This window comes from Talpa europaea (genome assembly GCF_964194135.1).
Source record: "Talpa europaea genome assembly, chromosome: 11".
Lineage (NCBI taxonomy): Eukaryota > Metazoa > Chordata > Mammalia > Eulipotyphla > Talpidae > Talpa > Talpa europaea.
The window spans coordinates 78,586,396-78,606,836 of record NC_140078.1 but is presented as its reverse complement, the minus strand read 5'-3'; the positions used below and the strand labels follow the sequence as shown (position 1 = coordinate 78,606,836).

General features: G+C 36.6%; 1 protein-coding gene across 13 annotated transcripts in view; it reads right to left on the bottom strand.

Annotated features, from left to right (window-relative positions):
* The window catches only part of LRRFIP2 (LRR binding FLII interacting protein 2), a gene marked incomplete at its 5' end in the record, with an annotated part of 71,842 nt that extends 59,988 nt beyond the window's left edge, over positions 1–11,854 (bottom strand). For all 13 annotated transcript variants that reach the window (XM_084248399.1, XM_084248404.1, XM_084248406.1 and 10 more), the window contains one exon: positions 11,765–11,854. In XM_084248399.1, the coding sequence (XP_084104525.1) occupies positions 11,765–11,854 (90 nt within the window). The remainder of the gene's footprint in view (positions 1–11,764) is intronic.
* Positions 11,855–20,441: the final 8,587 nt, after the last annotated feature.

Genomic DNA, 20,441 nt, shown 5'->3' with positions numbered 1-20,441 from the left:
TCCCAGGATTCTCAACTTAGCATAGTCTCTCTTTTCTATGAAACTATGCCATTCTGGTTCTCTTTATTTCTTTGACTATAACTTTAGCCCAAATATAGATAATCTTCCCCTCTCACTGCTTGTCATCCCTTCACTCCATATTTTCAACTATCAGCCAGTGATAATACCTCAACACAAAATATTTGAACAAAAATAAAAATGTATGTTTCAAATTGTTTGTGGATCTTCTATCATAAACTATGAATGATTAGGGGCAACCTCATCTTCCCCCAGTGAACATACTTTATTTCCCTATTTTCCAGTCTCCAGAAACAGGACTCTTCTCAAACTTGTGCAAAAGCTAGTATCTTAGGGCCTCCTACTTTCTGACCAAATCTTACTTGAATCCAGTACTTGTTGAATTCATTTTAACAGACTCCCCCCTTCCAAATAGGTTCTTACCAGCCGCTTTCACCTAGAATACTTGGTTTTCTAATTTTAACTTCATTTTTTCTATTCCAACTCTTTTCCTTATTATTACATACCACAAATGTTGGGTTAATCTGCCTGGAAGTCCAAGGAGAGAGTGAAGAAAAACAACCCAAAGTAAAATATGATTATACAAAATGTACCCTCTGATGTCCAATACTCAGAAGCATCCTTATACCCTCTGAATTTTAAATTAGGATTCTGCTAATGCTTCAGTTAAATAAACACAGGAAAATAGGCTAAAATAAACTTGCTGTGGCTGCCAGTGGCATACCAAATCAGAAACACAACGGTGGCCAATCCTATTATAAATTTTCCATCTGTCCAGTGGGTCGACAAGTAAGATGGGATCTATTCATCTGCTGAACAGAGCTCACAGTTTGCTTGGAATTAACCCACAAGTCAAATTTCATCTGGGATTGTTATTTGTAGAACAAGAAACAGTTTGCTTTTTTTTTTTTAAAAAAAAAGAAGTTGATTAGATCCACCTAACAGTCAAAGGCAAGAGTGTTAACTATAAGCTTTACTATATATATGTGTGTGTACACACACACACACACACACACACACACACACATATATATATATATATATATATAGAGAGAGAGAGAGAGAGAGAGAGAGGGAGAGTGCGACACCCTCCATTCTACATTGTGAACTCTTCCATCCTCTCCAGGGACTTTGCCCCAATTATCTGATCTCTCTCTTCTGTCTTCATTCGCTACCTATCGGGCTTAGTCTTATCTTAAGAATGTTCAAAGTCCCCTCTCCCAACCCGCCCCCCCATCTTTAAAAAGCAAAAAGCAAGCTAGCAAAATATCCCATTCTGGTTCAATTCTTCCTTGTCTTCTCTTTGCAGCCAACTTTTCTCACACCTCCCTCCTCACTTCCCACTCTCTTCAAATGACTGCATTCTGGCATCTGCCCAAATCACTTTAGTGAAATTGCTCATGCAAAAGTCACTAATGACCTCTAACTATTGAACCCAATAGAATTTTCCTGTTCTTATCTCACTTGTCCTTCCTGGACTTCCAACATCACTGACCACTCATTCCTTCTTAAAGCTATCTTTTCACTTACTGAGCACTAGTGTTCTGGTTTGCCTTTGCCTCTCTGAGCTCCCTTCCTCAGAACCCTCCATGGGTTGGCTCACTTTTCCCAGCTAGCTCCTTACATTTAAACAGAAACAAAGCAGGCTTCCCCTAGTGGCACAGGGGTTGAGCGCTGGGCTGCAAAGCTGCCCACAGCCTCTGCAGCGCTGGTTCAATCCCCGGCCCCAGGCGAGGGTCTGACATGGCGCACAGACCTCCCCTGCTGCGCCCACTGCTCCCCTCAGCAGTGTATTTCATCAGTCTGCCTGTTCTGTTCCCCACTCTGGCTCTGGTGAATCCTCTCACCCTCCTGTGCTTCTGACTGTACCCAGTTGCCTGTATAAATAAATAAATCTTTTTTTTTTTTAAAGATTTATTTATTTATTTATACAAGCACTGGGTACAGTCAGAAGCGCGGGAGGGTGAGAGGATTCACCAGAGCCAGAGCGGGGAGCAGAACAGGCAGAAGGACCGAAGTACACTGCTGAGGGGCGCAGCAGGCGGCAGGAGAGGTCTGCGCGCCATGTGGGACCCTCTGGTGGCCGGGGAGCAGCCGGGGATCGAACCGGCGCTGCAGAGGCTGCGGGCAGCTTTGCAACCCAGCGCTCAACCGAGGCGCCACCAGGGAGGCCCAAATAAATAAATAAATCTTAAAAAAAATAAAAATAAAAATAAATAGAACCAAAGCTTTCAGGCTTGATCTGGCTTTTGGTTGGTTTTTTGTTTTTGTTTTTGTTTTTGTTTTTCACTCTCTGTTCATGCTGATATCAATAGTCTGCAAATCTTTATGTCCAACCCAGATTATTCCCTCCACAATCCTGGTCCAACTGACAGCTATTAAATACTCAGACTAAAATAAGTAAATAAATAAATACTCAAGACTATCTCACTGGAACCTCAGACGCAACATACTACAAAATGAATTTATCATCTTTCCCTTAAACTTCATATTCCCCATCAGCTGTCCTGTTGCCCCAAAACTAAAAAGAATTATACTAATGTTCCTCCCGCTACCTTCAGTCACTACATCTCAACCCCCTTGCTCCCATTAAGACCCTATGTCTTTTCTAATTTTTCTACCCAAACTTTCTTCTCCATTTTACTACAAATGACTTATTTCAGGCTCCACCACCTCTTACCAAGATGACTACAGCAACTTCTTAACCAGTGCCCTGCTCCCTGCCAGTTATTCTACCAATGGTTAAAGCAATTAATTATACTGTAATTCAAACCTGAAAAACATTTTGCCTTTCAGTGGTTCCCCAACAGCTTTCAAAACCAAACTTAAATGCCTCAGCACACCAATGCCTTTATGACTGCCTCCTACTGTCTCTTCAGCACCACCTTCTCATTTCCATAAAGCCATACTGAGGTAAATATCCTGAGAGTTTCCCAGATGGTTTTAGTTGTGTCACACCCCTGTGCTTAGAGAACACTTAGAAGGAAACACACAGAAAACAATACTATTTATGGAGACATGTATTACAACTTTTAGATTATGTACAGGAAAGATAAAGAGATCTTTTGATTTTATTACAGTAGGGAGGGAAGGAAGTGGGGGAGGGGAGGTAAGTCTGAAGAGAGAATCAAAGGACCCTAGACTTGAGCTTTATTATGTCTTCCCTATTATGTCTTCTTTCTCCCTTCCGTTCTATCTTTTTAAAGAAAACAGCTGCTGCTATAGTGACAAAATGTTGACATCAGTTAATGTTCAGTGGTGGATTCATGGTTATTTACTTATATTATTATCAAAATCTTTCTGTAGTATTTTCCAAAAAAAAGTGGCACATGAAAACATATATTCAAATGCCTTTGAAAGAAAAGAAGCCTGTACCTTTTTTGAAGAGTTTGTGCTAATTTGATCATACAAATTTTAAAGAAAGGCAAATTAAAATTACATAATTTGATAGCAATGAACTAAATTGAGCTAAGTCTGGAATTACCAAACTGCATGCATAATATAAGACTCACGTAATTAGCATCAATAAGAAAAACAAAGTATAATCTGGACTTTACAGACTATGCTACAGTTTTAAGAAATACAAAATTTTAGAAAGTGAAACCAAGGAAAATGACTAATTCAGGTAGCTAAGGCTCAGAGTTTACTGTGTTAAATTTTATTTACTCTTCTATGACACTCATGCCAAAAGAACACTGAAAGACAAATTGAAAGACATAATATTTATTGTGTTGCTATGGTTTCCAAATTAACAAATAAAAATCATTACTCAACTTCCTAGCAACTTCCCTTTAGTAAAAAATCTAAGGTATCATTTTTCTTAATTAGATCTTACAACACTTTCAACCACATTTTAAGCTTTATAGCTGAAGACCAAATCTTTACATTTTTCTGAGCACAAACACCAATATACAATAGAAAAAAATCTGGAGATTTTAAACCACTTCTCTCTGATGTTAAACAACTATCTTTCTTTTTTTTCAGAGACACTTTGCTAGCAGAAATTTTTTTTTTTTGACATGGGAGATTTTTTATTTTTTATTTTTTATTTTTTTTTTGTGGGACCTTCACTGGTGGCCGGGGAATGAACCAGCATTTCAGAGACTGCGGGCAGCCTCGCAGCCCAGCGCTCAACCGCTGCGCCACCAGGGGAGGCCCATGGGAGAAGAAATTTAAGACTACTTTATGTCAATGCATTAAAAATGCAAGTTAGGGTCTCTCTGGTGGCGCAAAGTGTTAAGACACAACCTATGAAGCCAACTGCAGCCACCGCAGCACAAGTTTGATCCCCGGCCAGGGAGCTACCCACATGGCGCAGCAGACCTCTCCTGACTTGCCTGCGGCTCCCCTCAGCAATGTATTTCAGTCAATCTGCCCGTTCTGTTCCCCACTCTGTCTCTGGTGGATCGTCTCACTGCCCTCACCCCTGGCCTATACCCCAGTTCTTGTATGAATAAATAATCTTTAAAAAGAAAAAAAAAACGCAAGCTAGTAAATAGATAGCACAAGAAAATTGAACTTTGGATCCACAATGACCTATCTAGCCAAAGGGGGATCTGTTAATCAGAGTCCTAGTAAAAATGTTCAGCAGGAGAAAAAGAGTTGCCAATAATGTCTTCACATTTAAGTTAATAATTGTACTATGTGAATTTTTCCTGTAAATTCCTGTAAGTACAGAAATATGAAGAGTATAACAGTGACTATTACAACAAATATTTTTCAGTCACACTGACACAAAACTAAGGATTCAATAATCCCCCCTTAATTCTGGTTAAATGGAAAAATCAGGGATCAGGGAGCTACTGAGGGTGACATGGCTATCACAAAGCCAGAGTCATGGAGGGGAAGGGTCTGCAGCAAGAGGGAGTGTTCATGTGTTCATCCAATCACACTCTTCCACCTTCCTTTGCCTTAGGTCCAGGGAGTAAATGGGGGTGTGGGGGAGGTAGAGAGAGATCTGCCCTGAACGGGAATTGACCAAATTTATACACTAATACCACTAGAAGTATCCTAAATGACTTCAAGGGAGAGAATTTTGTTTTTAGCTAGGAGAAACAGAAACACCTTCATTTTTTTCATAACTCTGAAAAAAAATAACCACCACTCAAAACTTTTAACAGAATTGTAAGTAAGTGTTTATTCTACCTTCCGTGGAGTTATTTCTCCAGACAAATCCAATTTGCTCAGAACAATCTAAACAAAAAAAAGTGATCCAAAAAGTGTTAAAATTAAGGAAGACTCAAGAATCTACCCAGAAATCCTGGATCTCTTCAGGGTTTAGGCTGAAAGTGATTATCTTCAACCCTATACGTTCTCCCAAGAGAATTATCATCCACACGCATGATTTATCAGTTACCTTCTGTGTGCTTACAAGTCTTATAAAGCCCAGACCTCACCTTTGATCTCTTGATCTATAATCCCAAACTGTGTCTTCGAACTCTCCACTTAATGCCTTACAGGCACCTTAAATATAACAAATGCCAATATAAATTCATGGTCTTCCCTCCCCAAACCTTCTCCCAACTCTAATGTTCCCCACTATCCAAAGAATGAACAAATCAAAACTTCCTCTCTTTGTCACAAAAATAGTCACTCACTGGGCATCACTACTTACCTCTCCATTCCAACCACCTCTCACCATTCCCCACCATCACCACTTCAGACCAGGTCACCACTACCTCTGCTGGTCTAATGACACATCTCTCTATACTCATAAACACCTCTTTCAGACATAATCTCCAACCTACAGTAATGTCATCCTTTTAAGACACAATTTGAGGGCCTCCCCGGTGGCGCAGCGGTTGAGTGATGGGTTGGGAAGCTGCCCACAGCCTCTGCTGCGCTGGTTCGATCCCCGGCCACTGGGTGAGGGTCCCACGTGGTGTGCAGACCTCTCCTGCCACCTGCTGCTCCCCTCAGCAGTGTACTTTGGTCCTTCTGCCTGTTCTGCTCCCTGCTCTGGCTCTGGTGAATTCTTTCACCCTTGTGCTTCTGACTGTACCCAGTGCTTGTATAAATAAACAAACAAATAAATAAATAAATCTTTAAAAAAAAAAAAAGACACAATTTGATCATGTCATACCCCCACACAAAATCTGTCAATGTTATCCCATTGTTCTTAGGTTACAGACCACAGACTATGCGTCTTTGTCAGGATCCTCTATCTCTTCCCCTCTGACATTTGAGTCAGATAATTCTTTGTTGGGAGGTTGTCTTGTGAACTGTATAACAGAATCTTTTAACAGCGTTCCAGACCTCTACCCACAAATCCCAGCAACATAACCCTCCCTAGTTGTGACAGGCAAAAAAAATCTCCATACGCCAATTTGTCCCATGGTGGATAAAATCCCCAAGTTGAGAACCACTCGCCAATATGATTTGGCTCCAGAATAATTCTCTGACTACTCTCCTCCTTGCTGTTCAGGTTACTGTTAACAGTGATCCTATGGAAGGTTATCACAAAGAAGAGTGTAGGAGTCTAGGTGCAAATTTCAGCTCAACTCACTTCTAGCTATTGAACCTTGAGCAAGTTATTTCACTTATCCGTGCCTTGGATTCAACATTATAAAACAAAAACAGCAGAACTTCACAGAGTTGTCATGAGGATTAAATTCATTAAACTACTTAGAACAATGCTTGGTACATAAGAGCTCAGTAAACTAGCTGTTGCTGTTCTTTAAATTCTCCAAACTCTTTCCATCTCAAAAGCTTGTCACACATTATTTCCCGTAACTGCAAAGCTCTTCCCCACATCTGATGTTCAATAAATATTTACTGAGTGAATGACATTCAAAATTCAAGTTTATTGAAAGGATCTAGATTCTTAACTGAAAGATGGCATTAATTCCCATAATGATTGTTGGTTTTAATTCTTTGCATTTTTAAAGGCTATTCCCTTGCCAAAAGTTTTTTTAAGTCAACTATTTGCCAAGGTCTAAAAAATGAATAAATTATTCAAATAAGATAGCAAAATAACTACAAGAAGATCATTAGCTCTATCAAGCTACAATGGTTTCATTTCATAAAACAATTACACTGGGAGTATCTTTGTAACTAAGCAAAATTCTTCTCTCTCTATCACTCTTTTCAGGCTGCTAATCTACAATCAAAAACCACAAAATCTGATTCTCAACTACTAGATACCCGAAATGGTTGTAACATCATTAGTCCACAAAATGAAATCCAATACTGCCCATCAACAGATAAATGAATTTTTTAATATAGTCTATACATATAATGGAATATTATTCAGCCATGAAAATGGAATGAAGTTATTTAAAGGGGTGATGAAGTTCTGATCTTACTGGAGCTTAAAATAAGAATTACAGACTATCTGTGAATGCCAACCAAGATGCTGCATACAACAAAGATGAATACTGAAGACACTGTGCTAAGTGAAATAAGCCAGACACAGAAGGGCAATTACAATATAATCACAGTATGTAAGATATTTAGACTAGACAAATTCATAAAGACAAAGTGAATTAGAGGTTAACGAGGCTCGAAGAAGGGGAAATGGGTTGCTATTGCTTAATGGTTACAGAATAGCTGTCTGGGGTAATGAAAAATGCTTTAGAAATACATAAGTGGTGATGGTTACACAATATTGTAAATATTATTAATGCCACTGAATTGTACCTTTACAATAGTTAAAATGGAAAATTGTTATATGTATTTGACCACAACTAAAAAAAATGCAATATACCAAAAACCATTGAATTATATACACTTCAAATATGTAAAATAAATGTTACATGAATTAAGTCCAATAAAGCTGTTAAAAAATGAAATGCAAAAGCTGTAACAGCCACAAATGTTAAATAGCCATAAACTTTCCTTCCTTTCTATTATTACAAGAATATTTTTACACTCAGTATGTTTACATGGAAATTTTGCTCAACAAAAAGTCTCTGGACAGTCTGTCTGCTAGACTCCAACTTGTATAAAGATGATGTGTTCTTATGCCTGTCATTCACCCTTTAGGTTTAAGAGAACTGTGCATATGAGCATGAATTTTCTTTGGGTCCTGGACCATGAAGAAATAACAGAATTTTAGAGCTAGAATGACTCTCAGATCATCAGGATCCAAAATTAAGGAGTATTTTTATGACTTTCATTAAAGAGATTATGTATAAAACATTCTCTTCATACACTCTAAAACAAGGAAAGCAGTAATGTTGCAGGTGCCAGTGGTACCTCAAAAAGACTGTGTACAAACCCCTCCAGAGGCTTCAATTTCTTGTCACAGAAACACGTCATAACTTTCAGCAAACAGTGTACTATGGCAGAATAACAGATTTTCATCCTACACTTATCTTACTCCTTTGAGAGGCCAGCAGCCTAAGATCCCCAATTTCATACACTCTGCTTTCAGGTAATTAGCAAGTTCTCCAATTGCATTTTTCCCTGAACCTGGGGAACAACCAAAGCCAATGAGCAAGAAAGGTAAGCATCTAGGTACGCTTCTGATGGCCTAGAGGACTTGCTGCTGATCTCTTGAGACAACTATTCTGAGTTCTTTTGAGAACTGTAACTGTCCATGATCCCCTAGCAAATTAGTAACCTGCCTATTACAGGGATAACGGGATTTCTAAATGCACCTACATCCCTGCCTATACAAAGTAGTCTTCCAATTAAAATGCAATCAGGTTTTATAAGATGAAAAGAGTTTTAGAGACAGATGGTATGAAATTGTGACACAAGAAATATATTTTTTGGTTAGTCAGATGTCCAAAATATATTACTCATACACACGTGGAATTCATCCACAGTCCCTGGCTCATAGTTCCCCATGAATCTCCTAGGTGTGGTGATACTCTGCTCGTTTCCAAGAACCACTGTCAGTGTGGGGAGGCCTACACAAACACCTAATTGGTAAAATAGGTCTCAGAACACACCAAGAGTCACAGATGACTATAATGGTGGCATAAGAATGTGAACGTACCTCACGTCACAAAACTATACAATTAAAAATGGTAAACAAGATAGATCTTATGTTAAATGCATTTTATCATAATTTTTAAAAAGTACTCAGTTCTCTATTTTAGCAAGCAAATTATCCAGTTTGCAGAATATATTCATGCCTTTTGTTTCTTTTTATCTTTATTCCATTAGTTGCCTTATTTAGGGCCAATTGAGAAGCAGGGAAACCTGAGCAAACAGTAAGCGAAAGAAAAAAGAAGTTATATTTCTTTATTTATGGCATTCTCTACTTCAAAAAACAATTTGAAGTAAAAAAAGAGCAATTAAACTATTAAGTTTAATTGCAGTTAAAGTATTAAGCAATTAAACTATTAAATCTCAAACTATAAAAATTTAACAAAAATTCTAAACTATTGGTTCTCTTTAATTGTTATGGGGATTTTCTTCATTTCTAACTTAAGGCAATAAATTTTTGTGATGGGGATGATCCTACTGGAGAAAATATCAGAATACATGCATCTAATGCATGAATGGGCAATTCAGAACTGGCTATGAACACTTTAGAGGAAAGAAAAAACCACAAGGAACATATGAAACAATTATTAAAACTGCTAAACACATTTCGACTAAAGTTTTAAAACTACTGCCTCACGTATTAGGCATGAATCATGCAAAACAAGTTTTGAATTTTAATAGCAGAACTTATACCTTCCATGTTTCCATTAACTCTAAGCCTTTGAGCAATTACCAAAATTGTCATATTGATATTCAGAGGCTTAGAAGTGAAAATGAAAACTAGAAATATTAGCCTTATAACTTTTATTACAGGTGGATTAAATCCAAATCTCTCATAAGAAAATAATAATGTACAAGGAAGAATACAAGTTGTAAGTACAAAAAACTGGCCATCCAGAATAGGCTCTTCTGTGTATTTTGGTTCATGGTTCTCAAACTCAACCAGTCATCAAAATCCCCTAGGAAGGGGAAAGAGAGCAAGAGAGCAGGTCCACATATTTAAATAGATTTCTGAGCTCAACACCCACAGATCAAATTGAACGAACAGCAGAAAAGGCCTGGGAATCTGCGCACTGAAACAGCCCCATGATCAACCACATTCTGATGATGAACCACATTTTAGAACATCTATATATTAATAAACTTCTTTTTGCAACAGGAGACCATTTTGCCTCTATTCTCATTTTCTATTTCAACTTACTAATAAGCAACAAATAGCCTCCTGCAAGCCTAATACTGTGTTAAATCATTTCCTTTAATCATCAGAAAAACAAACTATTAATGGGGGAACTAAAGAGGATTAAGAAACAGGGTAGCTTGTGAATAATAAATGCTCCGGTTCTGGAGCCAGAAGTCATATATTTGAATCCAAGCTCTACTTTTTCCTAGTTGTGTGACCTTAGGGAAAGTACTTTCCCCTGCAATAATAGTTTCTTCATCTGTAAAATGGAGATAGCAATAAAACCATTCACAAAATGTTGTGATTAAATGAATTAGTGTATTTTAAATACGTACAATGGTGTTTGCCACATAGTAAGCAATCAAGTGTTGGATTGATAAAATGTTACCCAACTTTGTAAGTGAAGCATCATATCCTAAAAACAGAGCTTAACTACAAAGTAACAACACAAAAAGAGCCTAGAAGATGCTGGCATTGTCTCCCCTCTGAGAAATCTACCTAAACCCCTCCAATTTTGGAAGTAAACATTTTAAGTAGTTTCAATTTTCCAACCAAAATCATGCGGCTTCCAAAATGCTTCCTTTGTGCATATACTTAAGATTGTTGTAAAGTAATATCTACTATTCATTTGTATATATCTCTTACCTTTTATCTAAAAGTATCTGATTTTTAAAGTAATTTTGTTAGAGCAATATCATAATTTTATCATCATTTTTTAGATAACTTTTCTTTGCTGGAAATATCCTATATAATCTGACTTCTAATTCAAAAGCTAACTGAGCAGTTTACAAAGGGAAAAACAAAACAAGGAACTGGATCAAAAAAATACTGTAATACGTCAAAAGGAAACAGCATTAATCCTAGATGAGTCGTTTACTAAGAATAACAAAGAGGAAATGGTGAGGGAATCATTCTCATCAAAAGAATATACTTTAATAATGCTCTAAGCAATTCGTGTGCCAGATGAGAATATAGTCAGCTACAGATAGAGTCCAAAACAAAGATGGTACCTCACTAAAAAACTTAGAGCTGGTAGTTATCCTAAATTTCCAATATGCAACAGGAAATGTTGCCAGTGATTCAATAGGTGACACCCCTTTCCTTTTTTCTTTCTTCTGAGTAGTCAACAACCCAAAACAAAATGGTCTAGAAGCTCTGTTACTAGTTAAAAAGTTAAACATAAAAATCCCACTGCAATATTTCAAAAAAACATCTAAGACACAATCTAAGCAGACACTAAATAGGAATGGTTTCTGTCAATATGTGTAAAGTGCCTCCTGGAATACACTAACTGTATAGCCTAATGAGCATTTCTATAGCACACTTATATCCCCAACATTCTAATGACCTTACGTTTCAATAAATTTCAATACATTAGGAAAAGTACATGGAACTCAAGTCTACAAAATAAAATGAAACCCACAAAAATAAAATGAAAAACTAATTTTGGATAAGTTGAATAGATGTCCAAGTAAAGAGGTGGTACTATATTTATTCTAATACAATATTTCAGAGATAAGATGTAACATCTTATTCCTAATAAGCATTCTGAAACTAGATGAATGAATCAATGTCTGTCTCTCTCTCACTCCATCACATTCAATGTTGACAGGGTGTTTCCAGACACACCTCTCTGGCAATGTTACTCAAAGCTTCATCTTCTGCAGAAAATCGATCTTTCACAGGTGTCCTTTTCCTTCCAGAACCAGGAGTCCCCATGTTGTCTTCCTGGCAATCCCTTAACTGTGAAAAGTTATTGCACTGTTTTCAGTCCTGAAATAAACAGAAAGAGAATACCTTAGGATGTTTCTCACTGTATACTTACGCTTATTTATATGTTCACTTTTAACAAAGAAAATTATATTTATGTATTTATATATAAATTCATCAAGTAATTTTTCTATCAAATTATCCCAATAAATTTTAGAATATTTGCCATAAAGTTACAAAGGTAACTTGGCTTTTAGTGCAATTTAAAAAACAATTCCAATTAAACCATTACCACATAAAAGAACAAATGAAGGCTTATTATTCTGAAATGAACATTAATCAACATTGCCAAACAGCAAGTATCTGAGTGCCTGCTACCGGGTGGTGCCAAAGATACAGTGACAAAGGCTAACAACTTAGAACATATCTATGAGTCTATTATTGTTTTTATTCTTATGAGATAAGCCTATTATTACAAAAAAGAGGAATTCATCTTCCAAAATTAGATAACAAGGATGTCAGACCACGTACCCTTCTAGCAGTGTCTCATGAAAGCATGCATCCCAGTTTAGTTTATGTGAATTCCCTCTCCTTATACATACTCCTAAGATGTACTATGCATTTACTAAATACCCATTGACTTGAAATTTTTCCCTAACTTTAACAAAACTAACTAGCAAAAGTTCATTATACTATGAGTCACAAAGGAATTCTCAAGTAAATCTATCCAAATAGAATCAACTGCATTAAGACTACACATGACTTTAAGGTATTGGAATTTACTTGACTCAAGCAAAATGAAATGGCCACTTCATCAATCCACTCTTGTCAAAAATTTTTCTCCAGTGAAAATTCAGAACATTCCCATTATCTGACACCATTTCTTATGCCTGCAGATTTAGCCTCTTACATTTCTCAAATTAAAGAGGATAGTTTATTACTGTGCCATAGAAAATACATCTGGATATGATAAGAAAATGACTAATTTAAATGGCAACAAACAAAAGATGTATGTGTGAAAGCCGCAGATGATAAATCCCAGTCACAAATCAACAATTTCTGAAAAGCACTGTTTTCTCAGAAATCTGCCATCATCATCATCTTCAGCATAATTTTGACGATCACTCACTTAATAGTAATGGTGTACAAATACTAATCACCTACTGAAAAGAAAAGCAATACAAAATTCTTTTAAGACTGGAGTGACAATTTAGCTAATGTACTGTGGTACCATCTGATATTTGTCCTTCAGCCAGATTTCCAAGGACACAATGAAAAACATTTCCCAGAAACAGAAGATAAAAACAGGCATTTTCTAATTCCAGACACGTAAAAATAATTTTAAAATGAAAAAAAAATTGTCTTTGGAAGTATATAAAAGTTTAACAGTGATTTTTTTTTTTTTAGGAAGATAGGATTATGGATGCATATTTTTCTTCTTGAGTTTCTGAAATTTTAACAGCATTGGAAGAGAAATGCACTTTTTAAAAAATGAAACATTCAGACCCAAGGCTTAAGAATACACTGGCTCAAAACTGAATCCCAAATCCCTGAGAGAAAAATGACAGCAAAAGTGGCAGAGGCAAGGATAAAGGTAGGAAATATGAACAACTGCCTGTCTGTCTTTGACCTTCTTGTCCTATCTAAAGAAGGTACCTATGGGGCTTATGTGACTAACTGGCCAGGTTCTGTAACATTTTTCAGTTGCACTTGAGGTAAAGTAACTAATTCAAAAAAACAATGTAGTGCTTTGAAAGAATTATGTTCTTTGTATTGTGTAGGCAGATTTCTTTACTAATAATATTAGAAAAAGATAAAGGTTTTTCAGTTCCAATGCAATCTATCGATATTCCTAATAACTCTAGAACATTCTAGATCAGTGGTAAGGGGAAACCTTAAAAGAGACAAGATTCCTAACATAGCCACTGGAAAACTGTTTTGAAAGAAAATGACAAAAATAAGGATGTAGCTTCAACGGTGACCTCTAAAAGGTAATTATCAATTTCTGATCATAATGGTCTTTCATTAAGTTTTTAGTCCAAGGAGGTTTCTTCAAGTGCACTTTTCTTCAGGAGCCATGGTAATCTCTCCCAGTGTTGCTATACTAGTATGGACCTATGCGCTAATCCTTCACATCCACTGACAAGAAACACCGACTCATTATCATCAAGTCCTTTACCAGACAATGTCAGACTGATTTTCTCCAGATGGTTTTCTCATTAGGTATTTGTATATCTAAAGGAAAGGGAAGTATTTTCAGGATGTTGTAGAATATAAGCCTTCCAAAATAGACAAATCAATAGGACTTTCTCGTCTCTGATGACCTTCTCATATAATACATTTCTGAAAAATAGGCATTATGCCATATTAAGTGGTACTTCATCATATTGTTCACTTTTGTGAGGACAGAATGTGTATATAATGCCAGTATGTCACATTCTAAATATAGTACACTCAGTAGTTCTGTCTGGATCCTGATGATTACAGTTCCTTTTTATCTACATATTTCATCATGGAATGCTCAAAATATTGGTAGCTATAGAGTTGTCATTACAATTAACACCAAAATGCATAATAAAACATTTTGCAGTTATTCATAAACAAATCCCAGGATCTAGAATGGCAACAGAATTAAAGATTAAGACTTACAGTGACTGCAGTTGTTGCCACTTGATAAAGTTTAAAATTAGAGGATCTGAGTTCAACTGCTTACAATCCCAACTGCAGTGTTGTCTTTCCCACTGCCTAAGTCTTGGTTTTTGAATCTATAAAGTAGAAATAACAACTGTCCCAACTACTTAACAAAGTGTGAGATTCAGATGAATTAAGATACATGCAAGCATTTAATAAACTGTAATGCATTTCATAAATGTTTAAAAGGTCTTGAATTAACTATCTTCTTTGCATCTTAGCATGTGAAGGTGACAAAAGGGCAATCCTTGCCTTTATTTATAATTTCATACTTTAACAAAAATATCCTCAAGTTATCTCCTCCAGCATGAATTATATAATACAGGTAATTAGCCATGCTAATAATGCAAAAATTTTTGCTTGAAGCATGGAACAATCTTGGGAAAATAAAAATGCCTTAACTATAATTATTATACTATATAACACATTCACATAATAAAAAAATGAAAAAAGAAACTTTTAAGGCACTTTGTGGAATTCAAAGTCGATTTTTGAAATAGATGACTGGATCAAGATGTGGCATATATACACAATGGAATATTATTCAGCAATCAAAAAAGATAAAGTTATGCCATTCGCAGCAACATGGATGGAACTAGAAGGAATTATGCTCAGTGAAATAAGCCAGAAGGAAAAAGAAAAATATCAGATGGTTTCACTTATAGCAGGAATATAGGGAAACCAAATAAGACATCAGTGTAAAACAGAGACATACTGCAGAGGAGGAGGAGGGAGAGGGATCAGAGGGAGGGAGGAACACAAGGGGACTGAGGTGATGGTACATGCGTCCACTGGTGAAGGAAACTCTATGGGGACTACACCTGAAGGGGTGGGAGGAAGCATATATTGTTTAATAATGGACAATGATGTAAAAAATAAATATTAAAAATGAATTATGTTCATGAATCTGTCATAATTATTATCACTAATAATACTTAAAATACAAATTTAGATTTCATATAAAAAAACAAAGTCTATTTTTGAAAATCCAAATGAATACACAAGTTTTAGGAGTATTCCCAAATACTTCTGTGACCTTATAATGGGAATTAGTTCCATTATTAGAACACAACCAACTTAGAAGGAAGCAGAAGATAGAGGTCATTAAATGGTACACTTAAGATCTATGCATATCTGAATGGCCAACAGGCATATGAAAAAATGTTCAGCATCACTTGCAATCAGGGAAATGCAAATCAAAACTACAATGAGATACCATCTTACACCAGTGAGAATGGCACATATTAAAAAAACTAGCAACAACAAATGTTGGCAAAGATGTGGAGAAAAAGGAACTCTACTGCACTGCTGGTGGGAATGTAAACTGGTCCAACCACTATGGAGAGCTGTGTGGAGATTCCTCAGTCTACTAAAGATGGCGCTTCCATATGATCCAGCAATTCCACTCCTAGGTATTTACCCAAAGGACACAGAATCATTAATTCAAAAGGGCACCTGCACCCCTATGTTTATAGCAGCACTATTTACAATAGCTAAGCTTTGGAAACAACCCAAATGCCCAAAAATAGATGACTGGATCAAGAAGATGTGGTACATATACACCATGGAATACTATTCAGTAATCAAAAAAAAATAAATTCATGCAATTTGCCGCAACATGGATAGAGCTGGAAGGGATCATGCTCAGCGAAATAAGCCAGAAAGAAAAAGAAAAATACCAGATGGTCTCACTCATAACAGTAATTTAGAAACCTAAATAAGGGACCAGGAGAAAGGCTAATTATAAATGAAGTAAAAATCAAAATCAACAAGCAACTATAAGCCAGAGACACTGTATCGGGGCGGGGGGGGGAGAAGGGGGAGAAGGGATTATTGTCAAAATAAGGGGGGTGGGAATTGTATGGGGACTATAACCAAGAAGAAAAAGCATACATTGTGCAAAAATGAAAAATGATGGAAAAAATGTATAAAATAAAACATAAAAAAGATCTATGCATGTCTACGTAAATTTAACCTCAAAAGAACTTTAAGCACATATTTGAACTCTAGTCAATGATAGATGCTAAAATATTTACTGACACCTGCTATTTATTTTGAAATGAGTTCTCCACATACAAAAGAAAAATGAAATAATGGGTAGAGGAATGGATAGAGACAGATGATAAAGTACAGTATAATGATAGTGGAATCCAGGTGGTAAGTATGGAATCCAGGTGGTAAGTATATGAATAGTGCTTAGAGAACTCTTTCAATTTTTCTGTATTTTGAAAATTTTAATGAAAGTGTTTTTTTAACATGGTGGGGGAAAAGCAACCAGTTGAGAAATGGGGGTGACTATGTGCATATAAAGACACAGGAACAGAGAATTGCAATTAAAAAATCTTGATTTGAAAGAGATTAATCATAGTACAAAAGAATACCAATAGTTATGTATAAATTAGAAAGATTCTGAACAAAGAATAGAATGATACAAATTCTTGGACTAGAAAAGAAAACTTGAGAGAAAGGAGTAAGGGGAGGGCAGAAGTGAGAGGGAGAGGGGTAGAGAAAGGATGACAGGAAGGTATGTAGGAAGGAAGAAAAAGAGGTAGGAAGGGAGGGAGGGAAGAAGGCAGGAGGTAGGAATAAATGAACTACAGGTAATGCTATCAATCCTGTAAATATCTAGATGAGACCATTATATAAAACAAATCATTAACTGAACCTACAGAAAGAATAAAAGGTGCATCTAGAAAATTAAGGCAAAGGATAAAATGAAAAAAAATAGATACGAGAAAAAAATATATATGATGCAAAAGTGGAGGACTTGGCAAGACAAGGAAAGGAAATATTATACACGAATCTCAGGAAACAGACTACCCACAACATGGCAGAATAGAGAGGCTGGAATCACCTTCTTTTCTAGAAAACAAGTATAAAAAAAAATTTGTTGAAAGGAAGACTCACAAATCCTCCCAATAAGAAGTCCAGGACTTTTCCATAGAGAACTTGAACCGAGGTTGGCAGTTATTGAGGAGTGGGAGGAAGGTAAGTGGAGCATGATTGGGAGAGTAGATATCCCACCTGGCAGAATGAGGTGGGAGTCGGCCATCCAAGAAAGGACAGGGCACCCTGGGACATTGTGAATTTCCCTGGAGGAACTTTGCAGAAATCATGCACAGACACCAGTTCAAAGCAGGTCCAAGCCTAGATATTGGGAACTCTGTGACCAATGCAGGCAAGGAAAGTTCTCTCCCTTCCATTTACCTCCCATCCTCCTTCCAGGAGAGATCAGAGTCACCAGGCTGACCCAGGGTAGGCTCCATCGCAGGCCCAACATCAGAGGGAAGAACTGGTGAGAGAATCCATTAATCCCTTAGAAAGTATCAACTGGGTGCATAGAGCTTGCAGCCTCAGTCCTCAAAAGTGTTGCAGCCATGGCAGGGGAGGGAGAAGGGCAGTCAGCCATTGCTTGCAGCCATAGCTAGACAAAATCACCTCCTGCCTGCTAAGCCCAAATAAGTTCCAGAGGATGAATCTTGTGGGCTAGAGCTAGCTCACCTCACCACGAGATACGAGTTTCATAGGTTACAATACATGGCAAAAAGGAGCAGAAGGGAGGTCGGTTGGGAAGTTAAGACAACTAAAGCACTGAACAGAGCATGTTGTAGAAAGGAGAGAAGGCAGAGTGACCAACTTCACTCCTCAAACTGAGACTAAGTATTTATGCCCTAGAATCCCCTTCATCCCCCAACCCATGAAAAGACAAACGAAGAAGAGAAACAAATAAAATTAGATCTATAGCAACTCAACCACCAAAAAAGCAAGTAAGGAAACACACATGCCTAAGAAGCAAGGAACATCTGAACACAAGATGGAAAAGTAAAGTGAGATGTTCTGGGACAAATAAAAAGGATAGGAAAATAAATGACCTATCAGACAAAGACTTCAAAACAATATAAAAATGCCAAATGACTGACTAAAAGGTCAGTCAAAGGCAGATAAGAAGGCATAAAATCACAGAAAAGAAGAAAAATTTAGGCCTCACACTTTTTGACTTCAAACTATACTACACCACAAGAGTAAACAAACAGTATGGTATTGGAACAAAAAAAGACAGAAACTCAGACCAATGGAATAGAACAGAAAGCCCAAAGATAAACCCTCCCCCCAAAAAAGGAGACACAGCCATACCATGAAGAAAGCCTCTTTAACAAGCAGTGTTAGGAAACATCGATAGCTACATGCAAAAGAAAAATGAAAGAAAGAAACTAGATTCATACTTAACTCCATATACAAAAATTAATTCAAAATGGATTCAATATCTGGATATAAGAACTGAAACTATAAAATGTTTGAAAGAAAACACAGGGGACACACTATAGGACATCTACCACAAAGATGGATTTGGAGACTCAACTCCAATGGCAAAGAAAATCAAAGCAGAAATTAACAAGTGGGACTACATGAAACTAAAAAACCTTTGTACCTCAAAAGAAACCATCACAAAAACAAAAAGGCAACCTACAGAATGGGGGAAAATATTTGCATATCACATATCTGCCACGGGGCTAATTTCCAAAATATACTAAGTACCTACACAATCCAGCAACAAAAAAACCACACAACCTAGTCAACAAATAGGCAAAAACCCTAAACAGACATTTTTCTAAAGGCATTCAGAAGCCCTATGGACATAGGAAAAATCTTTCAGCATCACTTATAATAAGGGAAATACAAATCAAAATCACAAGGCATTATCACTTCACCCCTGTGAGAATGGCCCATGTCAAAAAGAATGGAAACAACAAATTCTGGCAAGGATGTGGTAAAAAGGACCTCTCATCCATAGTAGGTGGGAATGTAAGTTGGCAGAGCTTCTATAGAAGATGGTATGGGGATTTCTTAAGAAAATAAGAATGGAAATATTATATTATCCAGCAAAATCTCTAATATTTATCTTAAAAATATGAAAATCTTAATACAAAAAGATTTCTATATGCCTATGTTGATAGCAGCACCATCCACCATTGCCAAGTCATGGAACCAACCTAAGTGCCCTTCAACAGATAAATGGATTAATAAAGTGTGGAATATATTACTCAATGGAATACTATAATGTTGTTTTAAAAGATGAAAATGTACCCCAGTTGTTGTATGCATAAATAAATCTTTAAAAAAAAAGATGAAAATGTCTTTTTGGGTAAAAATGGATGGACATTGAGGTGATTATGTTAAGTGAAGTAAGTCAGAAACTGAAAGAAAGATATCGGAGGGTTTCACTCATGTGTGTAATATAAATAACAATAAATAATAATTAACCACCCTCTTGGTATCATTCCCCATCCAATCCTACAGTCCCATACCACCCCTTAATATGTATTCCTAACCAATATGTGGTTTATTTCTGGAAAACTGAATAACAAAATACAACAGAAATAAATCTTGAACTTAGTGAGAAAATTTAATGGCTTCGGGGGAGGGGGAAGAAGAGGGTGTGGGGGAGGAAGGCAAATGGGTCTTGACATAGATGGTTTGGTGGAGGGTGAGTGGAACATGTGCACATGTAGAGGCAAATGTAACCCCAAAATTAATCAAAAAAAAAAAAGAAATGAACCTTAGGAAACTATAAAAACTATAATGGTTAACTTCAACTCACTGTATAAAACATAATGCCTATAAAGGATTGGTGAGAACCTATATAATCTCATTTTCTACATCTACATTCAGTATTCTTAAGGATTAACAAAAATGTTTTTTAAAATCACATATTTTGAATATTTACTATTCCCACATATTCAACACAATTGACAATTTTTCCATTTCCTCTTTTCACAAGCTGACATGCCAGTGGTTGCACTTGGCTCACTGCTAACCATGTTATTCAACAAAATGAACTTTACTGGGGTTGTATGTTTGACCCGATTTATAATACTATTTCATCAACTGTGCGGAACTCAAAGTA